The sequence below is a fragment of the Pelodiscus sinensis genome, chromosome 7 (genome assembly GCF_052426305.1).
Source record: "Pelodiscus sinensis isolate ZL-2025 chromosome 7, ASM5242630v1, whole genome shotgun sequence".
NCBI lineage: Eukaryota > Metazoa > Chordata > Testudines > Trionychidae > Pelodiscus > Pelodiscus sinensis.
Genome location: NC_143058.1, coordinates 12374571 through 12395979, shown reverse-complemented (window position 1 = coordinate 12395979; position 21409 = coordinate 12374571). Strand labels below are relative to the sequence as shown.

At 41.3% G+C, this 21409-nt stretch overlaps 1 protein-coding gene across 5 annotated transcripts in view; it reads right to left on the bottom strand.

Annotated features, from left to right (window-relative positions):
• KALRN (kalirin RhoGEF kinase) overlaps positions 1-21409 on the bottom strand; it is a 786138-nt gene that overhangs the window by 353660 nt on the left and 411069 nt on the right. For all 5 annotated transcript variants that reach the window (XM_075933149.2, XM_075933142.2, XM_075933143.2 and 2 more), the window contains exon 10: positions 5120-5242. In XM_075933149.2, coding sequence (XP_075789264.2) covers positions 5120-5242 — 123 coding nt within the window. The remainder of the gene's footprint in view (positions 1-5119; positions 5243-21409) is intronic.

Here is a 21409-nt window from a genome sequence, read left to right as displayed (position 1 = left end):
CAAGAAAAGCCTTATTTCTGGATTGTTCGGAGAGCCCACTCAGTACTCTAGTTATTTTGTTCAACTTCATTTTATAGGCTATCCTTACATTTCATGCAGAATAATTATAATAATGAAATTCTCTAAATATTACAAGAAACAGGTATCATCACACAACACACAGTCACCCTGTGGAACTCATTGTTATGGGATGTCATAAAGGCCAAAACTGTAACTGAGTTAAAAAAGAATTAGATAATGAATGAAGGATAGATCCAACAAAGGCTATTAACCAAGATGGTCAGAGACACAACTCTGTGCTCTGAGTGTCCCTAACCTTTCAACTGTCAGAAGCTGGGACTGGATAACAGCGAATGGGTCACTTGAAATATCCTTGTTCTGTTCATTTTCCCTGAAACATGTGGAACTAGCCATTGTGTTAAGATAGGATATAGGGTTAAATGGGCCATTGATGTGACCCATTATGGCTGTTCTTATGTTCTTAGGTGTCTATGAAAAACATTGTCCAAACAGTATATACATGAGAAGGGGTCCACAATGAGCTCAGCCACACCCATAATGGATTATTCTTTAAATCACTGATGTTTTCCAAGTATACCTATAAACAGCAAACTTCTTAATCAGATGTCTGCACATAAGAAGAATCTCCACATTGACAGGAGAGTATGTCTCATGTTTTATTGTAATGCTCTGGAAGATCAATTGGGTTATAGAGTCATGCTCTAAAAGTATGTTTAGACTGCACAATTCACCCATTGTTTTTACGCAGGTTTTAACCATAATACCCCCCTTAGGCTGTGTCTAGACTGCAGGGTTTTTTCGAAAAAAATAGCCTTTTTTCGAAAAAACTTCACCTGCGTCTAGACTACAGCTGCGTTCTTTCGAAATTAAATCGAAAAAAACATGGCTTTTCTTTCGAAGGTGGAAAACCTCATTTCACGAGGAAGAATGCCTTTTTTCGAAAGTGTTCTTTCAAAAAAAGGCGTTCTTGAATGCAAACAGGGCTTTTTCGAAAGAGAGCATCCAGACTGCCTGGGTACTCTCTTTCGAAAAAGCGGCTTGCTTTTTCGAAAGTACCACTTGCAGTCTAGATGCTCTTTTTCTAAAGAAGCTTTTTTGAAAGTATCTTTCGAAAAAGCCTCTTTCGAAAGAGGCTTGCAGTCTAGACGTAGCTTCACTGTCCACACAGAAAAATCTTTTACCTAGGTTTGGAAGCATTTAAAGACTTGGCTAGTTTAACTAGCTTGGGGTTAGAACCCAGGCTGCTCTTTAACTTACACCAGAACCTGCCTACTTTGCAGTGAAGATGAAGGCTAAATCATTCAAATTCTGATAGTTCTCCAATGCTTTCACAATTCCTCTCCTCCTCCTCCCCCAAAAAAGCAGACAAGTTCTCCTATAATTGACAACTGATAGAGAAGGATTCCTAGAGTATCACAAGACAAATAACAAGAGCTTATACTCGTGTATTCATGGTCTGGTGGTGAGCACAGCTACCTTCTAAGCAGTTGATCTGGGTTTGATTCCCAACCACTGCAACATGAGGAGTGCTATTTTGGGAGTTGGACTGACCTCCTGAGGTCTCTTCTGTGAAATGCTCTCAGATACAGAATGTGAGTTAGGACACAGGAACTCCGGTAGAATTTAGCAAAAGGGATGCTCACACCTGAGGTAGACTACCCAGAATGATCAGACTCTGATGTCAGTCACACTGGTAAACTGTGGAGTATAGATATAATCTACATTGCAATCCCATAAACACTAATATTCTTCACACACAGTTTAGCAGCATTCAAACTGTGAATTAATTAACTGCTACTGAAAACACCAAAGAAATTCAGAGAAACTCCAGTCTGATTGTTACAATCAAATGATTAATATCAGTATGAGCCAGAGGTAAGTACATCAGCACCAACAAAAAGCAGATTTTGGAGAGTAAATGTTTATCCATAAGGCAGAATGAATGCCTGGGAATCACTAACACCAAATACCACTCACTGCACGTCTTCAGTCTTTCAGGGTATGCATACACTGAATTTTTTTTTACCGTGAGTTACTCAATTGACAATTAACCCAATCTTTACAAAAGGGCCAGTATGGACATTTCTCAAGTCTTCAATGCAGGATACAAACATTTTTGCTTTATCTTACAGCTCAGCCTAGAAAAAATCATAGGAGATCATCCATCAATCTTTACAAAGACGTTAACTAACTACCTTGAGTTAACTGGTAATTAATTAACTTGAAATAAAAAGAAATCCCTCTAATGAAGACAAGCTCTAAAGAGTGAAGCCAAAATCCAGAAGGAAAGAGGTGTGGGGAATAAATCATGAATACAGTGAAAAGAAGGAAGAGTTATTCCTAAACTGCATAATCTACCTCAAGAGCATTTCTTCAGAAAAATCCCAGGTGTGGTAAATTTATGGCTTTTCCCCTTTATTCCTGCTATTACTCTTTCCAAAGCAGAGAGTATTATGTTTGCAAGTCTTTGACCTTGGATAAAGCATGGGATTCCTTTAATTTCCTCCCCCACCTCAACATACATCCCATGCCCCATTTGCCAACACTGCATTCCAATGTCATAGTTCAGACAGATCTCATAAATTAGTAACAATATTCTCATGTAAATCTACCGTAGGGAGGACCCAGATCCTATTCCCATTGAAGTTAATGGGAATTTTGCCAGGCCAAACATTTCTAACTGGGAGGCGACACAGCTTAGTATCTAAACCATAAGCCTGAAAGTCATTAGTATTCAGAGTTCACCAAGCTGAGCAACCTGCAGCCACTGATATGAGCTACCAACTAAGTAGAATTTTGATCATGCCTCCTAAGGCAATGTAACTGTAGGCTACAATAGCAAAGGCTTCATTTCATGAGAAAAGGAGGTGCCATTGTAATTCTTCACTGTATAGTTCTGGTGTGACCTCTTCTGGAATACTGCATTCATATCTGAGCATCTGATTACCAGAAAGATGTTGACAAACTGGAGAATGTTCAAAGAAAGACGATAATAAAAGATTAGGGAGCTGAAGGGACTGAGTACTAAGGAAAGCCTAGCAGAGTTAAATGTGTATAACATGGCTAAGATACAAGTAAGAGAGGATATGATAACAGTCTACAAATATATGTAGTCAATAAATACCAAGGAGGGAGGTGAATTAATTATGACTGTAAAAGGGGCATAAACAAAAGTAATGGAAAGACCTTAAGACAGGGAAATTATAAACTGAATGTCAAGCAGAACTTCCAGAGCATGACCTCCACCAGGCTGACAGTCTCCATATGGATACGTGTTTTTAGCCTTAATGCTTGGGATAGCTAAAACGGAACCAGGAAAACACCTGACAAAGCTGGCAGGGCATGCATGAGCTCATCTAATAAGTCATTCCCATCTCATACTTCTATGGTAGATCAGGGATCATCTGAGGGTCAATAAGCCATGAGGCCATCGTGTAAGTAAAGTATCTGATTTATATAAAAGCTAAGTTATTCAGCACCTTTCCATTTATAATGTCCTGAGACTGGAGACTCAGAGACCACCAGCAACAAAGGCTGAGATAAGTTTTATTTACAAAAGTCTGCATTACTCTTTTTATAAGGAACTTAGAGCAAAATGTGATTAGTGATAACATATATACCAGAATGCAAACCATTTAAAAAGTTTTAATAAAGGGAAGCCATACAACATCATCCCAATAGATCTGGGAAATGTATCTAAGAAAAGGCTAAGAACTGACTGGATCATAATCTACAAATACCTATACGCAGAAGCAGGAGCGGCCCAAGGCCGGTTGCAGCAGCTGGCGCCCTAGGCGGCGTGGCTCAATCAACAGCCCTCCCTGCAAGGCCATCAATGGCCGTGACATCATCATCGGGCACCCGGGCCAGCAGCGCCCTAGGCAGCTGCCTAGCTCGCCTAGGCTCACGGGCCACCCCGTGCAGAAGAGATTTCTGAAAGACAGCTCTTTATGCCTGGGGTGGGGAACCTAAGGCTCTGGGGCCAAATGGGGCTTGCTTGGATCTGGCCCCTGAGGCTTAGGGCACCCCTCCCAGCACTGGGGAACCCGCACTGGTGCTCAGCCTCTCTGCCATCCCCTGACGGGGCTGGAGCACACAAAATCTACTAGCATGGGCTCCCCAAGCTCTGGTGTGTGAGAGGAATCTGGAGAATGTCTCCTTTCCTGTTGTGGCCACCTCAGTGAGGAATTTTGGGTTTTGAGGGTTTTTTTTGCTTCTCGCTTGTGTATTGCCCCATCCCCAAAAAAGTTCCCCACCTCTGCTTTTGCCTAGCAGAAAAAAGACATACCACACATAATTGTTAGATGGTAAAGCTACATAAATACAGAATGGGGCACAGAGTAAAATGATTTAAAGTGATGGCATTAAACCATTGGAAGAATTTGCCTAGAAATATGGTAAATTCTCTATCACTTGAAATCTTTGAAAAAAGACTTGATACCTTTTCAAAACACATGCTTCAAACAGAAGCTATAGGCTTGATGCAGAAATGACTGGTGAGGTTTTATGGTCCGTGTTATTCAAAAGGCCAGACTAGATGAACACACTGGTCCCTTCTGGCCTTAAAGTCTATTAATCTGCCCATTATAAGTGGATATTTCTTATCATTGCAACCACATCAGCTTCTCCTCTGTTCCTTCATTGGCTACCTCTCCAACTATACTTCACGTTCAAGCGCCTTATAATTAACTTCAAAGCCTGCATTACTCTTTTCCCCATCTACAGTTCTCATCTCTTGCACCTCTCCTGTTTCCCCGTTCTACTCTCCTGATTTCACCTTATTTCTCACTCAGAATTGCGCCATTTTCATGTATCCTTTTACGCTGCCTCCTATTTCATGTGTGTCAGGAATCCTCCATCAAATCTATTGCTGTGAAGAAATCTTCCAGTTTTGCTCTCGAGACAACTTTTCACTCCGAAGGGCTAATCTCTGGGTAATATATTTTTAACTTTGGATCCTAGTCCATTTCATGTGTTTGAGAAGAGTTACAGAGCTCTATAAATAAAAACATTTGTTCTTAGGAGTCTATGAAAGGAAAACAAAAGCAGCATGAAGTAACAAACTATACATACAACTTGCAGATTTTTAGCCTCTTACCTGTGCTACTTCTTCAAAATCATCATGTCTTTTCTGAAGAGCTCGTGCTCTGTGCAGAGACTTTCCCACTCCAGTGTGTTTACTAAGAAAGGCTTCCCCATGGTTTTCAATCCAATCCAATACCTGGGCACAAAAGAAGAGCATCCAGTTATTCACTGTGTCTCTTTATTATACGAATTGATCAGCAAATGAATAAAATAGCTGAAAAAATTATTTGTGTGTTTGCTGTAACAAAATAACACTGGCATATGGCAGAGCCTAAGCCAACTACACGGAAGATAAAGTGTTTTTAAATGTTATTAATAAATTACCATTATTGGAATGCCATTACCTGTTTATATGGTTTACATATAACATGATCATCTGAGAGAGCATAAATGTTTGCTTTTAGTTTAATTTGATACTGTCTATATTACAAGGGTAAAGGGAAATGGGAAATCTCTTAAATCTGTTGCTTTCCACTAGTTATACTCTCCCAGTGTAAACTGAAACCTAGTGCTAGTAGTGCAATGATTGACTTCATACAGACAGCAGACTTCGACATGCAAAATCTAAAACATGTCCAAACACATGGAGGGATCAATTGAAATTGCTGAGGAGGGGAGAGAGGGTTATCAGTGCATCTAAAAAGGAAAGGCTAGGGGTCCTTAGGCAAAAGCTGGAAAACACTGATGAGTATCAACTTTTCAAGTAACTTCAGATTCCAAGCTACCCACTGTAACTGAAGCCTCTTGAAAGCAAAGTTATAAGCCTGAGAGTCTGAGGGTTCAGGGGCTTTTTCTTTCCAAAACAGTTCAGCTGGATCACTGATGTCAGTCTAGAGCTGTCTATCTCTCGCAATAGTGTCAGTTTTATTTCTCAATCTATTAAGCCACCGTCATTCCTACACCCAAGATTTTGGATGCCTTGTGTAAATGTCCCATGCATAGGGTCAGTTCATGCTAATTTGGGACCCCATAGAGCTGGCTCATGCTGATTGTAGCATATGTCTGAGATATATTGTGTGGTGTTCTCACTTCAAGTCACCCTCAAGCTCCTATGTCAATGCAAGCCATGTGAGGTAGGGGTTGTTCAGATCCACTGGAAGGTAAGAAATGGAGGGAATAAATAAGAAATGTAGTCACTGTGTCCTTAGGATCTCATCCTGCAAAGCGATTAGTGCTGGTTTGAGGTGGAGTTTTCTTTCAGCTCCCATTGACATCAATGGAGAACTGAATAGTAGTCAGAGGTTTCCTGCTACACAAGAAAGATTGGAGCCTGCATTATGATACTTCACATAATGTGACATTGTAGCATAAGCAGAGAACTCATGATCCGGTCACGTAGGTGTGGCAGGGAGCGAGGAGCTTAAGGCTGAAGGCTTGTAACTGAAGGCTTATCGGCATTGTCTAGACCACTCTGGCTTTGTAAGACCACTCCACACATTAGTGGGGATACCTCGAACCCGAGACAGAAGATGCTGGCTTAGTGGAGGAGCCATTTGGTAAGTACGACTCTGGTGAAAGCAGATGTTATTGATTAAATGGAGAAAAGTGAAAGAATGAAAAAATGGAAGGTAGTGTGACTTTTATTCAAGCAAATAGATCCATTTCACAATGTAGTTGTACAGAATCTAAATCTCTTGGACTTTCAGTTTTTCCTTCTATTATATATTCTAAATGCCTCTTTATAATGAGACAGATGAAGTTTAATATGCATTGTCATCTTTCCTCTCTTCTTCCACTGATGGCAAGAACTTTATAATAATAATATTTAGCATTCACATAATAGTTTTCCATCTAGAGTTCAAAGCACTTCAAAACAGTGGGCATGGAAGCACCCTATCTCCTGCTGAGACAATGTGTAGTTGTCACAAATTCCATTTTGTGGATTAGCTAGTAGGGCATGGCATTCTGGAAACAAAATTCATATCCCTGGTTTCTCTTCTGTGATCTGCTCTGTTCCCATGTGCCTATATTATAGAACCTAACACATTCTTTTAATGATATGACAGCAACATAACACTTGACTTGCTAAGAGCTTTTGTATGATATGCCTTGTTTGTGTAAAACTTGTAATAATTTGTAATAACAGTAATTATTGGAGGGTAGCCTGCTAGCAAGGCTGTCATTATGACTCTATTAATATTTCCATAAACATTGTCTTCCCTTTTGTCAGGGGTTTGCATCTTATTATTAAAATTGGATTCCAGCTAACACATGCCTTAAAAAATTTCAACCCATGAAGCCACATTGTCCTTTTTTTTTTAAATAGAAAATTGTAAACTGTAAAAATGTGATTCCAATAAACTCATAAATGGCTTTATTTTCTTCTGGTAATTTTTCATATTTACAGCATTAAAAGTAATATTCAAAATAATAAATAAAGCATTTTTCACCCTGAAGAATTTACATGTTTAAAATAGACCCTCTGAATTAATCACTATTGAAATGATTCCATTTCTAGTATGGGACACTTTTTTTTAATTCAGCTAACATCAACAGTTTATATCAATTTAAAAGAGGAAATGAAAACCACCATACCCACTTCAAAGTATGGGGGAATACAAGTACAGGCAGTCCCCGGGTTACGTACAAGATAGGGACTATAGGTTTGTTCTTAAGTTGAATTTGTATGTAAGTCGGAACTGGCTCCAGATTCAGCTGCTGCCACTGAAACTGACCAGGGGCTGACTACAGGAAGCCAGAGGCAGAGTTGCTCTGCCCCCAGCTTCCTGAAATCAGCCTGATCAGTTTCAACAGCTGCTGAATCTGGAGCCTGGGACAGAACAGCTGGGGCGCTGCCTGGTAGGTTCCCACAGGACCAACCCGGCAGCACCCCACCTGCTCTACCCAAGGCGTCCCGCAACAAAAGCCTGGTCTGCTGGGGAAGGGGGGGCGCACTAGCTGCTCCCCCTCCCCCCCAGCAGACCAGGGAGACCCGAGCAAAGCCGCACAGGCGGAGGGACCCCGCTGCCTGTGTGGATTTGCTCCTGTCTCCCTGGGGTGCTGGGGGGAGTCCCCCCCGGCACACCAGGGAGCCCCGAGCAAAGCCGCACAGGTGGAGGGACCCCGCCGCCCGTGTGGCTTTGCTCCTGTCTCCCTGGTCTGCTGGGGGGGTCCAGTGGCTTTGCTGGACCCCCCCAGCAGACCAGGGAGACCGGGAGAAGCTTTTCTTGCCCCGGAGGACATGGGTGACGACCCGCCGCCCGTGAGCTCCGGGGCGAGAAAAGCTCCGTTCGTAAGTGCGGATCCGACGTAAGTCAGGGACTGCCTGTAGTCAATATATGTTTAACTAATCTGCCCAGTGCACTGATACAAATTATGATATTGCTGCAAAAAGGAACATAGGAGGTTTAATCCATAAGCAGTAAAGCTTTGGTTTTGCATCTCATCCACACAGCACAGAGTTCCCTAATGCCAGGCTGTGGTACTGGTTCAATACTGACATACAGAAGAGGGTGCCATTTGTTGAATCACCACACCACTTCCTGAAGCATTGGAAGGTTTCCTTTGAGGTTCCCTCTTTAAATGTTGACTTAGCCCAAACACTGCTTAGCTCATCTGATCAGATAAAATCACACCTACGGATAATGAGGTTGTACATCTGCTTCATAAATCAAAACAAGGTGAACAGTGCAGCTAAAATCTATTAATCATACACTAACAATATACGTCTAAGTGCCCTATTTGTCTGCTTCCTTTACAATTGTTTACTCACTTTTTTCTATGCTGCCTCTGTGCCTTGAATGCCCTTCCTAAACAGATTCACTGGTCCACTCTCCTTTAATAAATTATCAGATACAATTTCTTCCTTTAGATCTATTTCTACCATAATGTCCACAGGAACTAATTCAAATAATTTCTATTTAAAACATAGTCATTTACTCAGTCATGCTATGCAAACATTTTTGTAATCCAACTGAAATCCATCTATTTAAGGAAGTTATTGGGGCCCATTACCATCTTAATTAAATGCCTCACAGTCTTTAATAGATTTATCCTCACAATCACTCTGCGAAGTAGATAAATGCTATTATTCCCCATTTTGCAGAGGAAGAACAGATGTACAGAGAGGCTAAGGCCCCTAAAGTATTTAGGCCCCTAACTCTCAGTGAAATCAGTTAAAAAAAATACAGGACTATGTAGCACTTTAAAGACTAACAAGATGGTTTATTTAATAAACCATCTTTTTAGTCTTTAAAGTGCTACATAGTCCTGTATTTTGTTTTAGCTACACCAGACTAACACGGCTACATTTCTATCTGAAATCAGTTAGGCCTACATAAGAACATGAGAGAGGAGACAAAAGGAGGGCATGTCTCACTTCCTTGCAGGGTGTGGAGTCTGAATCACAATCAAAGTTTATATAAGGGCAAAGTATTATTTGTAAATAGCAATATGAAGGGATGGGAATTGGGCACCGAAATATGTTTGAATGTCTGGGCCTCAAAGTTACAAAAGAAAACTATGGCAGAGAAGGAAATTGAGGTAGGTCTGCTGAGTTCTAGGCTACCATCCTAAGTACTGGACCATCTCACTGAGATTGTCAGGGTTACTATTTGAAACATGAAGTAATTATTTAATCTCAAAGGGTGTGTCTAGACTGGCAAGATTTTGCGCAAAAGTGAGTGCTTTTGCGCAAAAACTTGCCAGCTCTCTACACTGGGCGCTTGAATTTGCGCAAGAGCACTGACGTTCTAATGTAAGAATTCAGTGCTTCTTGTGCAAATACTTTGACGGTCCCGCTCAGGGATAAGCCCTCTTGCGCAAGAATACTTCCGCAAAAGGGCCAGTGTAGACAGGCACCTTAATTTTTTGTGCAAGAAAGCCAGATGGCTAAAATGGCCAGCGGAGCTTTCTTGCGCAAAAGCGCATCTATTCTGGGCACAGATGCTTTTGCGCAAAAGCACTTTTTGCGCAAAGGCATCCATGCAAATCTAGACGCTCTTTTGCAGAAATAATTTTAACGGAAAAACATTTCTGTTAAAAGTATTTCCGCAAAATCATGCCAGTCTAGACGCAGCCAAAATGTTTCTTTAATTATATCTTTCCAGCAAGGAACACTATGATATATTCGATCTAAAATGCAAGCTCCTCAGGACAGGAGCTGTCACTGACTAGGTGTTTGTGCAGTACCTAGCACAATGGAGCCTGATCCAGATGTGGATACTCCTGCAAGACTAATACTAAAGAATCACAGTGCTGATATACATTTTATGAAGTCACAGAAAACTCCAATACAGACTGCTGAGTTATCCTGCAGGCTCAACTCAGACTTCATAATACCAGGTAGAAAATATTGTACAGGTTGGACCTCTTTGAACCGGCACCCTAGGGACCTGAATGGCCCTGAATGAAGGAATTTGTTGGACCAGAGGAAGTCAGTTCTACTCCCCCCCCTCGGTTCCCTCCTACACCCCCCCAAGTTGCCAACCCATGACTGTAATCACAACCCGTTGTGGATGCAATCGTGGGCTGGGCTCCAGGTCCCAGCGTCACTGGCCCCAGCAGGATTCCTGGTCACAGGTCCTTCTGCTGCCTGACTCCCAGCCACTGGGACTCTCTAGCCCAAGAACATGGGAATTTGTCGGACCAGAGGGTCCTGAGTTTTAGAGGGTCAACCTATACTGCATTAGTGAAAATCTAGTTGGATTCTCACTTTATTCACAGGCCCGAGCAGAGGGTAGAGAAGCAATGGGCAACCTAGGTTAGTGAGTGGGCCTTATGAGTGGCCCTCCATCTCAGCGGGCCACAAGATTGTCAGATCAAAAATTGTCTCCTGGGATAGGGTAGTTTTGCTAAGTGCACTTGTATACCTAGAATTTGCAGCGTATGTTGATTGAATCATAACAGTGTTTGATTGCGTGCAGGAGCACACAGTTCTTACAGTTAATGTTGTGTGCAGTCAGCATGCACCTCACGTCACGTGCTCTTTCTTTGTGTGTGTGTGTAACTTTAGTAATACCAAGAAGGAAAAAAATTATGTCAATGGAAACCAGCAAAATCTGGAAACAATGTGCGTGGCACCAGTAAACAAAATCTCCCAGGGGCCAATGGAACTCCAATGGGCCGCAAGTAGCCCTCCACTGGGGTAAAATGTAAGAATACTTGCCTTGGAGTAGCCTAGGAAGCATTGTGACTCATACACATACCTAAATACCGGAATAAATTGCCTAAGGAGGTTATGGAATCTCCATCTCTGGAGATAATTAAAAGCACGTTAGATAGACATCTATCAGGGATGGCCTAGAGCAGTGTGTCTCAAACTTTTTTTTAATAAAGTACCCACTTTAAAAAAAATTATAAGTACCCCCAGTACCTACAGTTTTCAGACACACAAAATTTTTTTCTACCATTCCAACACATGTGTTTAAACAAATTAATTGTAGGCAGGAGGGCGATTAAATTTTTCAGCATAAAAAGTACATTAATAATAAAGTGCTATAAAACTTAACACAAAAATTCAGTTTTCTCCAAATGTCAGTTGTGTTCATGTACCCCCCCCCCCAGACTTCTCTTGAGTACCCCTAATAGTACTCGTACCACTGGTTGAGAAACATTGGTCTAGACAGTACTGGGTCCTGCCATGAGGGCAGGGGACTGGACTCGATAACCTCTCGAGGTCCCTTCCAGTTCTAGTGTTCTATGGCTCTATGATTCTAAGAATCAGAAAGCTGCTTCTCTGGTTTCCTCCTTGCTCGCTGGGTAATACATTAGGGTACTAATTTCCCCGTAACCTTTTCCAGCAGCAAATAGCAATACTTCCCTCACTTTTCCCATTGTGGTATGGATACTCTGGTTAGCAAGTAGAGTGGTAGAGCCAAAGTTCCTTCCTCCCTCTTCTTTCCTAAGCACCTACAAAATTGGAGGGAATAAAAGGCTCTCCTTGTTTACTCCTACATGCCCCAAATCAGAGTCCAGGTGGCCTGCAAAAGGGCATGCAAGAGTTGCGACAGGTGCTTAGCATTTTTATATGGGTGCATCCTCTGAGTCACAATCTAATCTGTATATATTTAATATTCATATTAAAAAGGGCACAGAAGCACTGTTTGTTAGGAATCAGTGTTAGGATGTTAACAGCAGGAGACGATGAACCATATAAAAGCATCACCTCAGAGGACAGCTATACCCTTTGGCAGAAATGCTGCAGGGGCCAACACACACATCCACAGACACACTAGAAGACACTACTCTCAAAAGATTTTTTTTTTTACATTTCCCTTATTTTAAAGGAGAAAAAAAGGTGTCGAATTTTCATTTGTTTTCTACAATAATCACATTCTTTTCTTCTCCTTGCAAGCCCTGATTATGCACCAAATAGAATAAAAATGCTTTAGCAACCCAGGTCACCAATGAAAGAAAATTAAACAGCACTCAGTGAATGAATGAAAACATTATTTGGGCCTGATTCTCCTCTCACAGACCACAGTGCAAATATACTGTGATTAGTGGACCGTTTCTTTATTTACACCACAGCACATTATGTTAGCCAACATATTTATGTTAGCCATAGTATTCTCCACATTAAATATCTATTAATGTGGTACTGTATATACTATGACTAACATAAATGTATTGGTACATGGTTTCAATATAATTTAAATTATATCCATGGTTTTGGGAAGTTATGTTAATGGAATACATTATGCTTTTCCCACAATTCTGTTCTCTCATGTCAAATATTCCATAATATTTTACAAAGCTTAAATGAGCTTTGGCATTAGAAAATAGGAATTCTATCAAAGATAAGATACAGGAATGAGGAGTCCTTGTAAAGGATAGGATTTACCGCTACGCCCAGCTGGTTTGGAGTGTTGCATCCAAAACAGAGATAAGAAAAATAAAGAACAAAACAACAGTTTAAAGAACAGTTATGAATGGGTGGGCTGGATATTAGTGACATGTAAAGAGTTTAGTAACTTGTAAAATCATTCTATATAAACATACTACTGGTTGAAATGCACACCTTCTATGTCAGGTGAATATGCTGTGACAATTCATTTCCTGGAATGAAGGCATGTGCATCTCCTTTTTTTAGTGTACTGCTTTGTCTTTAGCCAATACATTTGCCTTTTTTCTATTATTTTGTCTCTTGAGCATTTTTAGGAACAAACCACAAATGTAGTCAAGCAACTAATCATTCCTTTTACCCAGTAAAACAAAGGAAGGAGAAAGAGACCTATTGCATTTATCCTTGATATTTGGGCCAAACTGAGTCCTGTAGTAAGCGAGCACATCTCTGAATCACCCTCTGCATTTCAGACACAAATATAAGAAGTGAAAAGGAAACAGAGCAGAGAAGGGCAACGAAGCCATTTCTACAGAATCAGCATCACCAAGCTCCTCTATCACCTTAGAGAAAGCAGAAAAGATAGGTAATCTGTTGATTTTTAAAAGCAGGAATTAGATGCACAGTGTTTTGTCAATAAAGATGGGGCAATCTGGCTTCTGCATTTGACAATGACCTGTGTTTAAGACTGTTTAGTTGCTCCTAAATGGAATGACCCACTGAGGAAATGACTTGACTGTGGCAATCATCTGGTTTGGGACTTAACCAGTAATCTTTGTCAGCTATGAGAGATACTACTGTTGCCACAGTGATTTACAAATCAAGCTACCTTCACAATGAAAATAAATGACACCATTTTACATTAAAAAAATCCAGATCTTGGACCTCAGTTACAATGGTGCAAATCTGGAGTAATTCCATTGTGGCTGAATTGATTCAATAGTAACTTCACTGGGGGTGCGATCATCCCAGAACAACTTCAGTGGTGTAGATAAAATTCTAAATGTTTTGAGTGAGGTCCCAATTCAACAAGGTATTTAAACATATGCTTTACTGTATCACCAACCAGTAGATCAGGATCTACCAATAGATCTTGGAGTCTCTGACAGAGGATCCTGACTGGTTTGGCTGGGAAGCTTTCAAGCGCTGACACTTCAGTTATCCCTCCCCCCACTGTCATGCTGCTCCTGCTCTCTGTCTTGGAGCTGCCCCTCTGAGAGTCTCCTGCTTGCTGGGCAGGGTGGGGGAGGGAGAAGAGTGGGGTGCTGATGTCAAGGTGTCCCTCCTCCCCCACCTCTGTACCCCATCTCCACACAGAGAGAAGGGGATGGAGGGAGTTTGACAATGCAAATCTATGTCACACACACACACACACACACACACACACACACACACACACACACACACACACACACACACACACACACACACACACACACACAGTCCTTCCCTCTCATCTCCCGACCCAACACACACATGGGGGGTTGTTGTTACTTCTTTTAATGCTTGCAAAGTGGGTTGTTTTTGGTTTTTGACTGTCCCCATCCTGAACCTTCTCCTACCCCAACCTCCTGCCCCAGATATGAGTCCCCCTGCACCCAAACTCCTTCCCAGAGTTTACACCCTGAAACCCCTCCTGGACCCCAATCCTCCACCCTAGGCTAAGCCCAGAGGTCTTCCCACATGCCAAATTCCTTGCACCCAAACACCTTGGCCTACACCCCAACCCGCTACCCCAGTTTGGTAAAAGCAAGTGAGGATGGGGGAGGAAGGGGGAGTTAGTGAGCAGGGTTTGGCCTCAGAGAAGGGGTGGAGCAGGGGCAGGGCCTCAGAGAAGGAGCAGGAAGGTACCAGGACAAAGGGTATTTGGGTCTGAGGTAGCTCTTACATTTTACTTAAATTGAAGAAGTGATCTTGTGTTTAAAAAGGCTGAAGACCATTGCTGTAAGTTTATCACTAGGCTCATTAACTTCAAAGAGACAACCCAATGCTTAAGTTAAGTATGTGATTAAATACCCCCTGATTTCAGTTCAGAAAGCATAATTTGGCCCATAATGTGGACTTGACTGCTTACTCTACAAATATTTTAAGCCAACTACAGCTCCAGTATAGCTCCAAAAGTTTCAGGGCTCAATTTGGATCTTTCATTTTCCATTTTTTTAAGCTCTTCACCGTCCTCGTTAACAGGAATTAAATTCTAAACAAAATCCCTGTCTGTAAATGTTTTTTCCTAATATTTGAGTAATTCCAAGGTTTTGTCTATTTAAATACTTACTTCAAAAATCCATCCTTTGCTAACTGCACTTTTTGAAACTTTGACGCTTAATATACTAGTTTCATGGTTCTTGTTCCAGAATATATTTTCCTGGGTATTATGCATTCAGTGTTTATTATAAATGTTTTATTCTGCATAACAGTGGCAAAACTTTACTGTTCTGTTAAAGCCTTTCAAAATGTGCACAATCCAGGATAACAATACTTACCTTTGGGTTGAACTTAATAGATGCAATACACACCCTGAGAAATACTTTGCCAGAAGATAAATACATCCTCATTTTAAAGTACAAGGGATAGAGAAGTCCAAAAAAATATGTGTTTGTATGTAGCATAAGATCTAAAGTTGGTGTGTATGGTGGGAGATACTCATAGAATCTACTGTCTTCCTGGGGAGGGAGAAAGAAAAAGAGGAGGGTCTTTAACTGGCAGCCTGAGCCTGTGTAAGTTGGCACTGGCAGCTAGGTCTATGGCCAAACATTAGGCCCTGAGGAGCATATAAAGTCATTGATGGTACCAATGAAGACAAAACAAATATTAAGAAAAAATACAGGAAAAAAATCAAGGAAGTTTAATAAATTCCAATCCTGCTTAATGACTAATAATGCAACCAAAGCCCAATTTAATTAAAATAAAGTTCCTTTTGTTGTATTAAAAAACCTTTTCTGGAAATAGATTTCTTTTCCCACCTATCCTTGGCTTTGTCACAGCAGGGTAACGTCAAATAAAGGGCTAGCTGAGAAAATACATCTAAATACAAAGGAATTAATCCTCCGGCTTTTCCTGCCATTATTAACAACTTAGAATAGAATCAAAAACAAAACTAAGCAAATCTCACTGACAGTCTTTATGAAAGGATAATAACTAAAAGCATTTTTATTTGGTTTCAAACCTTTTGTTTTATTTTAAAGAGACATAAACTAAATTCTGATCTAATGTACAATGGTGTGAACCAGAAGAAACTGCACTTACTTATTTCAGGTTTACACCAGGAAAAATGGATTCACTGAAAACCTGGCCCACTGAATACAGATCCTGAACCATTTCCCATTAAAATCAATAGCAAAACTCAAATGAGGCAGGACCGAGCCCCTTGTGTTCATCAAAAGTATCCAAATGGCAGCCTTAGAGACTGAAGACCCTTGTCTAACACACCAGGGACAATACAGGCTCTAACACACTATTTTTTTCAGTTGCCAACCTGCGAACAAATTTAGTGCTCATGAAAGTGAGTTACACACAGCACAAGCTGTGTACAAGTGGATTGTTAATGCACAGACTATTGGGTTTCAGTAGGGATTTTATCCCAGTTTCTCTAGTGACCAGAAATCAACAGTATTTAGGTTCCTAAATACTATCCTTGAGCCACAAGAAAAAGGTTAATGTTCTATACGGACATCTTCCCTACTCCTGCCCTATTTATGTGTGGGCACTTCCATGGTACTCACCTTAATAAAGTATTGGAACACGTCACAAAATTAACTGACATATTCCTTAATATTCTATACATAATTTTAATTAGCCACCTACATTTATATTAGCCATCTATGCACTATGACTGTTCTTTAATCAGCACTCTGCTCTGTCCACCCATTTGTGACTTTAGCAGTTTGGATTTTTGGAAGGAGGTGCTATAATTCAAAGAAAACAATTTTATTGAAATGCTGGTAAAATATCAATTTCTTCCCTTAAAAAGATCCATATTCTGCTTAAAAATAAATACTGAAACCTAGAAAAAGTAAACACTCAATCTCTGTATTAAAAAGTACAATATATAGCCACTTGGAGGCAGTAACAAACAATTACCAAGGATACCACATGACTCCTTCCTATTTAATTAGAAAATAATAGCTTGCCAATACTGGATCCAGTATTGTTAAACTTCAGTTCTTAGTTCAATGTCAAAGAAAATGTCAGCCAACCACCCTTTTCTATATTTAAATTCACAGGGCCAAATCACTGAAGTCAGTGGAAGTACTTGATTTATACCACCATCTGGAGAGCTGGTCTCATGTACTTCAGTATAACAAAGTAGGACAACTGACAGTTTTTGGAAGTGGAACTTAGTCAGTGGTTCTATACTAACCAGCTAAAGATTAGGCCCATGATTATGATCTTTGATATTTTCCCAGCCTCTTCTACATTTTAACTTCTTCTGCTTATTCATTCAAAATAAATTATACCACCATTATCTCTCCTAAAAATAAAACTGTGGGCTGCCCTCATCTGTCATCCCTAGGACACAGAGATAAGTTCCTGTGATGTAATACTCATACATGTTTTACAGGGACTATGAGCATCTCCTTTGTTGAGAGGTACATTACGGAGGAAAGGAAAGAAAATACCAGACATAATGAAGTGGCTAGTGAGACTGAAGATGGGAAAGCAGACCTGTGAGGGACCAACCTCTTTCTCTTGAGATGGTGACTCTCCACATGAATGGAAGTCTTTGTGTTCAGAACAGCAGTGGCTGACTGGAGCAGGAGAAACCCAGAGGTGACTGCTTTACATGGACCCCTGATCTAGGCCACTGAGGCTGACCAGACTCAGGCTGCTCAAACTATAAGGAGGGGATGGTCATACCTAGTGGTTGGAGCTATGGCAGTCAAGCCTAGTGCATGAAACAAAGGGTCTTGAACTGGAGTTAGGAGTTCAGAATGGAATTAGAACAAGCAGAACAATAGCAAGGCATAGAGCTGGAGCAAAAGAAAGGTTGCAGCAGGATCTCTATCAAGCACAGGAGTGTTCCAAGCCATTAAGTGACACTGAGCAGACTGAGCTGCTGTTTCTCCTATGAGGCTTATATATCTGCCTTGAGAATCACCAAGCCAGCTCTTTGTTTATGGACTGTCTGGAGCCTAGCACAGGGATGACTCATCAACACATGTAGCTTAATCAGGCATTCAGGGATGGCTCATCACCTTACAGATGCACTTGAAAGCTCTTTATGGACTCTGCATCTTCATGTTACTTTTACCCTTTCACAGTATATTCTTCATGAGGTATTCATGCATTAAACCACACATATGCATATCTTAAAATCCTGGGAGTTAATCCAGATGCTATTATGTATGATCTGCTAGTCACTCCCCATTTTCTCCCCTTAAACTGTGTTTAGTCCATCTAGCACCATATATAATCATAGAGGCCTTTGAAAAAGAAAAAAGACACACAATATATTCTGCCCTCAAAATGAAAAGCAACCTCATAGCTGTACTAGTATTATTTTACTCAGTACAACTAAATTAACGGGAAGAATTAAATACAGAGCCAATTACGACTCTTAAAACTTCCTTTATTCTCTTGCCTACAGTAAGCCCCAAAGCCCACTTAAAATCAGGTTCTAGGTGTATTTTATGAGCTTTCTGGACAGTATGTAAAGGTTTCACCTTTGTATAAATTCCCTTTTCACAATAAAACACGATCCCTGTTATTAACAAAAACACTAGTTTGTGACGAGTACAATGACTACATTCAGTTCAAGAAATGGCTGACATTATTCTATAGCACTGCTGATTTGACTGTGTGGGTTTATGAGATGTGTGGCCCATTGCAGAGGAAAGGAAAAGGAGGCAGGAAAATCCACCATCTGCACTGTCGCAAACTCTTCTACATTCTCCCCCTTGCATACGGAGACCACAGATGTCCCACTGAGGACACTCGGAGGTCATGAGGAGATACACATGCTCTTTATAGCATGCTCCCCAGGTAATCAACAGTTTCCCAAGTGGAAATCCTCTCAGAACTGACTGCAGCTTATACCAGCTGTAACTCCCTCTCAACAGCTTATAGCTCCATGGTAGCATGCAGGTGCAGGGACTTAGTTGTTTGCAAGATAGATGAAAAGGGAATTGTGATACTGAAAGAAAAAGTTCCAAGACAACCATCCTGAAGGGATAACCAGGGGCGGATATAGGGCAAGGCGAATGGGGCGGCCGCCCCGGGCCCCGCGCTTCAGAAAGCCCCTCGCATGCGCTGTGGCAAAGGGGGGGCCCCGTGGAATTATGCTGCCCGGGGCCCCGCAAAACGGTCATCTGCCCCTGGGGATAACCTTTTGTAACAATGACCTGGAACGCACAAGGTTGTTCTCTGCTTTGCCCCTGGAGCCTAAGAGCTCTGTGACTGCCGTTACTTAAAGCCTTAGGATGAAATAGTAGTACTTCTGTTGTGAGGGCTTGCAAATCCTGAACACAGGCCCGCATGTTCTCAGGTTGCATCCACACCACCCAATGGCTCTAAGGGCCATGCCAGGAAAGGTATAGTCCACAGGAACCCAACTGAAGAAGCTCCAGAATCCTTTATTGGGCCAGGTAAATAATCAAATCAGAAAGAGACAGAGGAAGTTGTCTGTGTAACAAAATAGATCTGGCCTGCTGCTTCTGCAGATCCTGCTGTCTCCTATCTGACTCCCAAATTTGTCCCCAGTTCCTGACTTTGAGCCTGTATTAATTCCAGCTCCTGCCCTCAGCCTCATTCCAGTTCCTAAACCCTACGCCCTGGTTTCTTGACTGACTCCTGTATTTGGTTCCTGTTTCTTGTCTCATCCCAGCACCAATCCTAGGTTACATCTTAATGGCTTCTGACTCAACACTGACTCTCAGCTTTGTGTCCTGTCTGATTTGGCTCTTACTGTCGGCTCTAATACCAGGCTCCTGACTCCAGACCTATGCATTGGCCTCCGCATTTCTGAACACCAGGCCAAACCAGGTTGCTGCTACTAATCTTTCACTAATCTTGATATCTGATCAATCTCATATTGGTTTCCAGCTACTGTATCCATACAAAATAGTCAGAGATCCCTTTCCTGCTCCCAAAGCTCTTCTATGTTCCATCCTCCTCAAGACAGCATGGCTTCCCAGTCCATGATATGCAGTAGCTGCAGAGGATTCCATTTACAGATGCTTCCTTTGTAACTCCTAAGACTCTTGTCAGGCCAATATGTCGAAGGAAGCCTTCCAACAACTCTCCACAAATGTGTACTACTATTACTGTTACCTGTATGAGTCCCAGAGCTTACGGTACTGCAGAGCTGTGCATTCCATGTGAACCTTTCAGGGGCACAATCAACCAAAGCAAATAGGTCCCTGGTTCAGTTGGAAGGCAGGATGCAGATTGCGGCATCCTACAACTTCCTGTCTGCATAGATTGGCTCAACTCCTGCAACGCTCAACTGTTCTCCCACTGCTCACTGCTACAATCTGGTTGATAAAGAGACTGGATTATGCATACTCCTTTCCTTAATGCTGCCTACTACTTGTCACCTTGGTTAAATCCCCATTTATCAAATGCATCCCATTTATCTGATAAATTAGCAACTGCCCCATTAAAACATTCCAAGAGAATAAGCAGGCAGGTGAATGAAAGATGAATGTTTCTTCCTTACTGCCTCCAATCAGTACCAATATTCCCAGAATCGCTTTGTAAAGAAACAAAAAAATGATTCTCAGACTCCAACACCATCCTAGCTTTTTAAACTGAACATACATCTTGTAGGGTAACATTTTCAAAGCTGTGTGTGGGTGGAGAAGCTATAAATAGCTGAATTTGTACGTGTTCCTTCTGTGCAAGGCAGAGAAAATGTGTTCTGTACAGCATATAATGATACTGTTGCACATTGCATGGGGCTTCAAATCATCTGCTGTTGAATTTTTGTAATGGATTTATAGTGCTGATGTTGGGAATCAAAGGCTTCCAACCAACTTTCAGAACTCTTTGCTCTGGAGATTTACCACTATCTGGCGCCTCTCTGCATTCCTGCAGGCCAGATACTATAGCCAATTATATTTGCCTGTCGCTCATTGGGGATGGCTCACAATTAGAAGGGCAGGACTGTTTTTTGAAATGGGGCCAGGATCCCCATTAAGTCATGTAGTCTGACTGCCTAAAGTTCTCTCCAGTTCTCACTGATGTTGAATGGAGCTTTATACATTATCACTCACTCAGGCTTTTGGTAAGGCTTTTGGTGAATAACTAATCAGCATTAGAAGCCTATTGATCATTACAGCTAATGTCACACAGAGGGTGCTGTGATCTACTTGTAATGACGCCTTTTAGATACCATTATTAATTAGCTGGTGCCATACATTCAATTTCAGCATTAGTAACCTCATATCCCACTGATCCGACACCAGTCCAACAGGAATATAGAATTGCAGCTTTGATACTAAATGCAGACACTGGTAGTACTAGGCTGATTGGAATTCATTGAAAATCCTAATTTAAAGCCAGAAGATGTTTGAAAGGCTT